The 9,413-nt window shown below is 39.6% G+C and overlaps 2 protein-coding genes across 2 annotated transcripts; one reads left to right on the top strand and one right to left on the bottom strand.

Annotated features, from left to right (window-relative positions):
- Positions 1-503: 503 nt before the first annotated feature.
- Positions 504-5,126, bottom strand: eif2s1b (eukaryotic translation initiation factor 2, subunit 1 alpha b). The gene is made up of 8 exons (XM_074685394.1): positions 4,954-5,126; positions 3,785-4,027; positions 3,475-3,554; positions 3,114-3,265; positions 2,926-3,032; positions 2,751-2,848; positions 2,486-2,629; positions 504-1,134 (listed from the first exon to the last, which is right to left on the bottom strand). The coding sequence occupies exons 2-8, from the start codon at positions 4,023-4,025 to the stop codon at positions 1,009-1,011; spliced, it is 948 nt and encodes a 315-aa protein (XP_074541495.1). The 5' UTR covers positions 4,026-4,027; positions 4,954-5,126; the 3' UTR covers positions 504-1,008.
- Positions 5,127-5,146: 20 nt separating this feature from the next.
- Positions 5,147-8,614, top strand: atp6v1d (ATPase H+ transporting V1 subunit D). The gene is made up of 9 exons (XM_074685395.1): positions 5,147-5,410; positions 6,332-6,449; positions 6,538-6,617; positions 7,038-7,105; positions 7,189-7,233; positions 7,316-7,419; positions 7,564-7,630; positions 7,719-7,797; positions 7,921-8,614. The coding sequence occupies exons 1-9, from the start codon at positions 5,370-5,372 to the stop codon at positions 8,063-8,065; spliced, it is 747 nt and encodes a 248-aa protein (XP_074541496.1). The 5' UTR covers positions 5,147-5,369; the 3' UTR covers positions 8,066-8,614.
- Positions 8,615-9,413: the final 799 nt, after the last annotated feature.

The following is a 9,413-nucleotide window of genomic DNA, read 5'->3' as shown; positions in this document are numbered from 1 at the left end:
TCTACAGATCTAGACATGAATAAGAATTTAGAAAACTGACTTAATTTCTCTCTTAACCTCTTTCTTTTGAAACCACCAGATGATCAAATCCAGATCATGTTTAAAAATGTGTTGTTTATATGCTCAGTGCTGCTTGATAGCATGTGTTGTAATTATGAATAATGTTTCATAAAAACTTAAAAAAGAAAAACTCTCATTTTTATCAAGTTTCCGGGTTGAAATTCCAGTCATGTTGTACAGACTGCCTGTGAACTGATGTTGAATATCACAGAAAAATATAAAGAATTTAAAACGGAGGACATGTAAATCGGGCATCTTGAGAGGTGTGTTATACTTCCTCTTGGTCAGATGGCGGTGTAATCCTCCTGCTACACATTTCACCTCCTTATTTACTGATGTCCACATATTTGTATTGGCTACAGAGAAATCCATCATTAAAAACGTACTCTCATTTTTGCTCCACTTCCTTTAATACACTAAAAAGCAGCAGACAAAGATAAGTCAAGATCAAAACTTCCAGAACTTTATTGATAACTTTTGAGCTGAACAGGAGCAGGTCTTAACCAGTAAAAACCTTTCACTGGAAGAGAGCACAGCACATGAAGTCACTGCTGGACAATGTTGAAACAGACAAGCTGATGTCAATCTCAATCTCATCTAGTGACACTGGGCTTGTAAGCAAGGGGTAAGTGAAGGCCACTGCTTGTAAACTGCTTTATTGTTTTGTTTGTATTTTCAAATTTAAAAATAGAAACTATGTAGTTGATTATTAGTAATTTAGCTTTCCTTGCACTCTTGTCTGGGTAAGAAGACAGCTGTTTGATATAGAGTCCTCAATACTTGCTACTGAACAAACTGGCACGTTTGCCAATGAGCCATTAACACCTGTTAATGTTTGCAATATGAAAGATAACATCTGTTGGACTGAACCACTGTGGCCAGTTGTGTCCACATTTCTTCTCTGATGGTTTATTTCCTCTCCACCAACCATCACTCTGAGGAGTGACTCTAGTCCTCTGCTTTGGCCTCCATCTCCTCAGCGTCGTCGTCTCCGTCCACTTCAGCGTTTTCTCGCTCTAGCCTCTCCAGCTGCCGGGCGAGCTCTGTCTCATCCGTGTCCGTGACAACCTTAGGCTGGCAAACAAGAAGCAGCGAGAAGTTCGGTTCAGCACTATAGGTAAATCTAGAAGGTCAGAGTTCTTCAGAGAGATTTTTTTTTTACATTTAGCAGTGCTTTTTTTTTTTTTTTTAATGTTTCTTTCCATTTTTTTACTGATAGTTATGGCTTTAAGTTAATGAAAATAAATGTATTATAACCAATAAAAGAGTAGAATATTTCTAAAGTCTAATAAAAAAGTAATTTTAATACAATGTTGGCCACCTGAAAAGAATGTTTATTTTCATGCACTCAATATTTGTTTGAAGCCCCTTTTGCATAAATTACTGTATCCTTACGATGTGACCAAAGCAATCAGCCTTTTGCACAAGTTGCTTTGATAGCAGCTTTTCTGCTTATCCGTCTCATCTCCACATATTCTCAACAGAGTTCAGGTCTAGAGAGTTTGCTGGCCAATCCAGCACAGTTACATCGTGGTTATTTAACCAGCTCTTGGTACTTATGGCAGTGTGGACAGGCTTGCTCAAAAATGAAATGAAAGTGGCTCTTTGTGCACTGATTCCAGCCTCAGTCCATCCCTTGTAATGCTCTCCCAAATTCTTGAATAGCTTTTGCACAACTTCTCATGGCTGTGGTTACTGCTGAAGCTTTTTCCTTCTACTCACTTTCTTGATCATCTGCTTGGATACAGCACTCTGTGAACACCTAGCTTCTTTATCCTTCACAGCTTACCCTCTTTGTGGAGAGTGTAAATGACAGTCAGGACCTTTAAATGTACCCAGCAGTTCGACTAAGGTCATAGTTCAACTGTTAAATCACAGCTGGGGATCTAGTGTTGTCTGTGTATACATGCAGAAAAGAGAGTCCAATTTATGGCAAAGTCTCACTCCACTTCCTTTTTGACAGGAGAAGCTGCATGCTTTGTTGTTGGAGCACAGCGACCCTATGAGTTCACAACTTTTTAACACTATTCTAATTTTGAGATACTGAATTTATCAACTATAAGACAAACTGATAATGAAAAATGTAACTGCCTGAAGCAGTTCACTCTCTCTGTACTGAATCAAAACACTGATATTAAATTAACTTCTCTATAATATGTATATATCAAGTTTTTAAGAAGGGTCCTTTGATTACAATCATAAGATTCACTTCAAAACGAATTAACTAGTACAAATAAGAAAACTGATCTCTAAAGGCCCAGGGAGGACTGTGTTAAGATGTTTTGTTTTGTTTTTTACCTAAAAAAGGTGATAACTGAAATACTCAGGCACTGTATTTCACTTTTTAAAAATTTTTTTTCACCTTGTTAGATCTCTCTCAGTTCACTTTAAACCTGACACATACAAAACCCCCCAGGTAGCTCACCTCCATCTGGATGTTGAAGACGCCTCTCTTCTCCTCTATCTTCTCCTTGATAGCAGCCATGGCCTGGTTGAGGACAGAGAGACCCTCTGTGCGCTCCAGCGTAGTCGTCGTCATCACGTATCGAGGGGGAGCGATCAGGTTGATCTGCCAGGAACAAGACCGCCCCAGAATTAAAACAAAACATCACAATTTCATAAAGCTCTGAAATCCCAAAAGCACAGACAAAGTAGCAGCTCATAGGTGGTTGTGAAAATGGTAGTGACACCTTGATTGGCATAGCCTCTGTGGAGCAGCCGAGTCCGGCCCTCAGGGCCTCCTTCACGGCATCGATACCCTCATACCCGTAACATGCCACCTCAATGTCTGTAAAAACATTGAATAACAGTAAATAACTGCTGCAGTAACTTATGGTCAAATGTAACTCAATAGCGAAGCATTACCTGCTCTGATTTTAACAGCCTGTGGAGTGAGTCGCCTGTTGATGTTATCAATCAGCACGTTCCTTTCCTCTTCTGTTAGCTCCAGCCCATCAAGAATGGCAGGATCCCTGTGGAGGGAAGACAGTTTATACTCTTTGTGTCTTGGGGCATTTTTTCAAAAAGATACAGACTCTGAAAAACCTACTTACGATACAGCCTGCTTGAAGACATCATAGGCTCCATATCCAGGTCGCTTGTATTTTTCATCAAAGACCCAGGCGGTGCGCTGATACAAGCTCTCTAGCTGCTCATCTTTAGTGTACTCCAGCACTTCTGCCACGTGTCGCAGGATGCTGTACACCTGCCGACATATAAACACATTTCATTAATTCTCAAAGAAAAATAAATTGTAAAAAAGTTTAAAGAAAAAAAAAAGAGCAGTAGATTTTTGCATTCAGCTACATTTACGAACTTGCCATGAATAAGAAAAAACATCTGATGTTGTATTTTTTTAAGAACACAAATAAAAAAAACAAAAAAAAACAAAAACAAAGTGTGCCTTTGACTCACAGTTTTAGATTTGGTGAATTTGTCCTCACACTTGATGGCCTCCTCTGGTGAAACTCTTCTTTTAGATAAATCAATGTATCCTACACACAAAGCAGAGTTGAGATGCAGTCATGCTGCTTCATGGCACAATATAGTCAAAGTGTTTTGATTGGACGGAATCTGTGAACAACATATTCTAGAAAATAAGAAGACAGCTATCTGTGTGCCAGAAATATCTGACAAATCCAAATTAGATTAGAGATACTGTTTAGTTTGGCTGCAGTCCTGCACAAAAATCAGATACAGCATCATTTTTTAAAAAGTGACTAACCCTTCTCTTTGTCTACTCGGATGACGACCACGCACTCATTGCGCCCGATGCGAATGAGCTTGTTGATGGAGCGGATACGCCGACGAGACAGCTCACTGAGGAGGATCATGCCCTCTATGTTGTTGTACTCTAGAAGGCTGACGTAGGCGCCCATCTCAGCGATGGATCTCACGTTCACCATCACGACATCCTCCACCTCTGGGAACCGGTGCTGGTAAAATCTACAGCTGAGCCCCGGCATTGCTGAAAGGTAACCACAAAACCAGGAGTTGGAGCTGTTGAGTATGTTTTCACAAGATATACTGAATGGAACATTAATACGAAAGAAGAAGCTCAGTGACTGTGCTTCAGGTGTACATTTACCCTTACAGTATTTCAATACAAAACCTGCAGGATCAATAACCTGTCATTATTTTACTGTAATGACATTTAGCCTCTACATGCAGACAACAGTCATAACCCAGAGTAGATAATTAGGTGAGGTTAAACATAAAGGCTGGGGGTAACTCATCAGCATGTATTTGAAGGCAACAAAGAACCAGCTCAGCTCAGACAATGGTAGCATCTGTAGTGAGGACAATAACGAAAATTGGAGATGTTGTGATGCTAGTTTGTTTACAATGTTTAACATTGTTTGTAACTCATATTTCTGGCCACTTTAGGAGGCTTAACGGCTCAAATGTTAGATTAAGTTTTGTTAAATTTATGGATGTTGTGCTGGGTCCAACCTCAAATTTTGACATGATACACAGAATGTCATGAACACACCTTAAACTGTTAATCCAATATTCAGTATCTTAATATGTTTTTGAATTGGTTTCGTTTCTTTTTAATTTTAGCAGATCAACTGATTGAATGGGATGATGCAATGCAAGTAGAGGCTTTTAACTGCTACAGATAATGGTAAAACCTGACGTTTATACATACAAAACAACTTCTATGAACAACAGTATAATGTAAACAGCTTCAAAACAGACAGTTGATCAGTATGAGGGATAAAAAAAGGGGTTGCTCATGTGTCCGTTAGTTAGCCTTGCAGCTAACAACCCGGTGTCCGTCTCGCATGCGGCACATGCACAAGTGAAGAGGCTAGCATTTAGCTCGTCAGTTAGCAGCCCCGTGTGGTCACCATTCCCCGGTTAAATTCTCCTTTGACATTAGGAACTCACCTGTTGCATATGGTTAAAGAACGATAACTTGTAATTTTCCGTACTGAAGGCTTTAAATTTTGGCCTTTTCTTTCTCCAAAGATGTTTTTACAGCAGACTTCGGGCCCGCTAGCTCACATTCATGGGTGTGCTTATTATCTCGACCCGGAAAAGATCGTCTGGGCTTCTTTCACGCGCATGCCCCGAACGCGCTCTGCTCTGTCACATGACCAGAGGCCAGCTGATCGTCACCGGACGAGGAGCAGGACAAGATCACGACCACCAGCTCGAACTGTGCATATAATCCTGCAGAAAGCATCTGTTTTCTGCACTCTATGCGTAGCTGTTTTAGTAGAAGGACAACATAACGTGTCAGTGATCACTTTGTCAAACGGAAGTTATCAGGACACTAAAATCATCGAGCGGAAGAAGAGAAGATGTCTGGAAAAGACAGGATCGACATATTCCCCTCCAGAATGTAAGCAGCTTGTTTGCTAGCTTTATGCTAGCCCACTGTAGCTTCTCAGCAACTATCCTTATTTGATGAAATAATGCTTTCTAGACACCTGAGTGGGAGAAAATCGTCTAACATCACACACAAAGACAGTCTACTCTTACAGTGTCTAATCCTAAATTTAGTTTACATGAATGTCAGTGCTACATAAAAGAGGAAGACAGTCTTTTTAATCATGTGATATACTTCATGGTCTTAGTGTGAGCTGTCAGTCGGAGACTTCTAGTGAGTAAAACTCCTGACCTGTAACAGTATGTGCAAGCAAAGAAACTGGGTTATCTCCAAATCAGTCAAGCTTCAGTGTTTAATGTCCAATCAATACACCATGCTGATCCAATCATGTAAGATCTATATATGGATTAAGTATAAGATAAACTGAGTGAGTGACATTCCCTGGTTACAAACATTATAGAGCTATGTATAAATATAGAGCAGTGGTTTGACTGATTGTTACTGGGGTGTGTATTAATAAATATTGTGTTAATTTAGAATATTGCATCAAAATAACTTGTGTAAATTGAGAACTTAAATAAATTTTTTGACACAGATCATGACTGTAAGGAATGAATGACACACCTCAGTTTTCCTCTTGAAGTTACTTTTAACTGCTGCAACCACACCACACAATGTATGAAAGACTTGGTTCCTTTTTTACAAGGACACCAGCTTCATTTTAAAACATGATTGAAACTGATGTTTAAAATGTTCTATACCTACACCCTTGACAAATAGGAGAGCAATTAAAAATTGATGCACACATATCCCACTCAAAACTACTTAAGACACAGTTATTAAGGAGCCTGGTTGCTAACGAACATCTTTTTTTTTTTACCTGACATAAATATCCCAACTTCAGCTGATCAAGTGTGTTTCTTGGGCCTGCAGGGCTCAGACCATCATGAAGGCTCGGCTAAAAGGTGCACAGACTGGCCGCAACCTGCTGAAGAAGAAATCTGATGCCCTTTCCATGCGCTTTCGCCAGATCCTCCGAAAAATAATTGAGGTTGGTTTGAAATCAGTCAACAGTTGTGTCTTCTTTAACAGGATCTGTTGGTTTCTCAAGGCTGTTTTTCTGTCTTTTTTTTCTTTAGACTAAAACTAAGATGGGAGAAGTGATGAGAGAGGCTGCTTTCTCACTGGCTGAAGCCAAATTTGCTGCAGGGGACTTTAGGTAAGAGACAGCTAGCTGTCCCATTGAAACAGCTAGCAGAGAGCTCTGCTTTGTTAACTAATTCAAATGACATAAAGGTTTCATTGAAGTTAAACTGGCTGTAGGTCAAATGAATATTTATGGAGGATATACAGCTAAATTTAGAATTTGATTGGATAAAAACATAGTTGAATTCTACAGCATGCAGGTTTGTATGTTTGCATTTTTTCAAGGAAATAACAAGCTTTAACATTTTATTTTCTTTATTTAATATGTTAATACATTTGAATTGTTTCTTATTTTAGGCCAGCTACTGTATTTTTTGGTGACAATCCTCACAAAAATATTTAATAAAGCAACCTAAAAATCTGATTTGATTCATTAGGCATCGTAAATTTAAGACAAATGAACTCTATCTTCTCTCTGTGATTCTATCCACAGCACAACTGTGATCCAGAACGTCAACAAAGCTCAAGTAAAGGTCCGAGCCAAGAAAGACAATGTGGCAGGTTAGCCTACACATAACTATTCAATTGTCATATTCTTTGAAAAGGAGAGGAGAATTCTCATTTAAACATATATTTCTGTCCAGGTGTGACACTTCCAGTGTTTGAACACTACCAGGAAGGAGGGGACAGTGAGTCATTTTAAAATAAAGTTAGTTTTTGTGATTAAAGAGTGAGAAAGAGAATTTGACTCACCCTCACTGTGTCCCTCAGGTTATGAGCTGACAGGTCTGGCTCGGGGTGGAGAGCAGCTCTCTAGGTTGAAGAGGAACTACGCCAGAGCTGTGGAGCTACTGGTGGAGTTGGCCTCATTACAGGTAGGGGGATTTATCTCGCATATGTGCCCTGATACTAAACCGTACTATTCATTAACTTGGGTCATAACATTGTTTGTGAATTTTGTGTAGTGAAGTAACTTAATTTTCAAGTTATGAGACACTCTGCTTCCTTTCTACCTCCAGACATCTTTTGTCACTCTGGATGAAGCCATCAAGATTACAAACCGCCGTGTGAACGCTATTGAGCATGGTAAATTCAACCACAGTGCATACCTAATTCTTGTGTTTTTCTCAAGGAATAATTACTGACACTTTAAGCGGATCTTTTCTCTTTGCAGTGATTATTCCCCGGATCGATCGCACCCTCACTTACATCATCACAGAGCTGGATGAGAGGGAGCGAGAGGAGTTCTACCGGTGAAAACACATTCCCTGTTTTTAGTATTTTACGTCTCTTACAACATCCATACTCTGGCAGCCTCACCTTGTATTTCTCACAATGATGCTGAAAATTCTTCCTCTTTTTTTTTTCCTGACCAGGCTGAAGAAAATCCAGGAGAAGAAGAAGCAGCTCAGGGAAAAAACTGAACTGGAGATTGCAGAGCGTCTGGCTAAGCTGGGTCCCATTGCAGAGCCCACCAACATGCTGACAGAGGAGACGGATGAAGACCTGCTGTTTGAGTGAAGAATTTCCTCATCGTCCTATTTATTTTGTGCCTCTGAGGCCATGTCCATGTTTTCTCACTGAAGTGATGATTTTTGTGTACTTGTCTGTGATTTTTTTGTTCAGTTGTTTCAGTGCTGCAGGGTCGTGTGTGTTTCAGGATTTGTCCGTACAGAAACAAAGTGTTGTGAAGCTTGGATGTTCACCCACAAGGGAGTGCTCTCTGTTATGAAATAATCAAAGTAATAAGAACATGTTTACACATGGCCTGTGAGTAAGATTAAAGAAGCATTCAGCGTGATGGAGCGACTTGTAGATATTTCACTACCCCTACAATATTTAGAGACATTTACTGCATGCTGTAAAGCTTTAAATGGTTGTATATTTCACAGAGTGAGTGAGTCCGTTGTTGAAGATCATTCAGCTGCTGACCTTATATTATGAGGTTCTTACCTCAATGAGGATGTTTACCATTATACCTGAAAAACCCCATATGTGACTCCACTGTAATACTTGTGTACAAGTCAACAAAGCCCCACACATATAAATAAAGATGGTATCAATATTCAATCAATGCTTGCGTGTGTTTTAAAACAAAAACAACTGACAGAACAGTTTCTGATGATGTGTGCTTGAAAACATGTTCAACAAATGCTGGAGTAGTGTCGCCCACCCACAGTGGGAGCAGTATGCAAGTCGCACTACAATGCTACATTTAGCACATTTATTTTTAGTGGGTGTAGTACAGAGAAAAATCCGTTTCAAAAGGTTTGTTGACTTGAAATAATCAAAAACACTAAGACTTGAAGTCAGGACTGTTGTTTAAGTTGATTTAGCGCCAGACTCATAGGCATGGATGTTGCCTTTGTGACGTCTCCCATTTGTCTCTTAAGTGAAGTTATGAAGTCAGCCATTGTTGGTAGTCATACTCTAAATGTCATACTCTGTCTAATCAATGTTAGTAGTACTGGAAAACTCCAATTCTCTGTGTGTTATGAGACAGAAGAGCTATATAGACTGAAACTTTTTTGTTTTTTGCTTTTCCGAGTGCGTATGTCGAAGTGATTTCTGGTACATGGAGCCAACCTCAAACCGACATTCAAAGAACCTAGTTTTAGCACTTCTGCACAGACTTCTTTCCCTGCAGCTGGGGTTGTAACTTGGGCAGACTTTGTCCTGTGCTTGGGCATTGGTATTGATTTTTTAGAAATATCACGTGAACACAATAAAATGTAAGACTGGTTAGAAATCTCTGCTTTGGAAAAGATAAAGAAGAGAAGAAGAAAGCAAAAGAAAAAGGAGAGAAAAAAGGTGGTTTTGGTAAGATCCAATAAAACACTTTGACTGACACCTACACCCATCTCCATTA

The sequence above is a fragment of the Halichoeres trimaculatus genome, unplaced genomic scaffold, assembly GCF_033239565.1.
Source record: "Halichoeres trimaculatus isolate MK-OKI-2021-1 unplaced genomic scaffold, fHalTri1.1 fHalTri1_scaffold_13, whole genome shotgun sequence".
In the NCBI taxonomy this organism is placed as follows: domain Eukaryota; kingdom Metazoa; phylum Chordata; class Actinopteri; order Labriformes; family Labridae; genus Halichoeres; species Halichoeres trimaculatus.
Note: the sequence above shows the minus strand (reverse complement) of the source record. Positions and strands in the feature narration are given on the sequence as shown.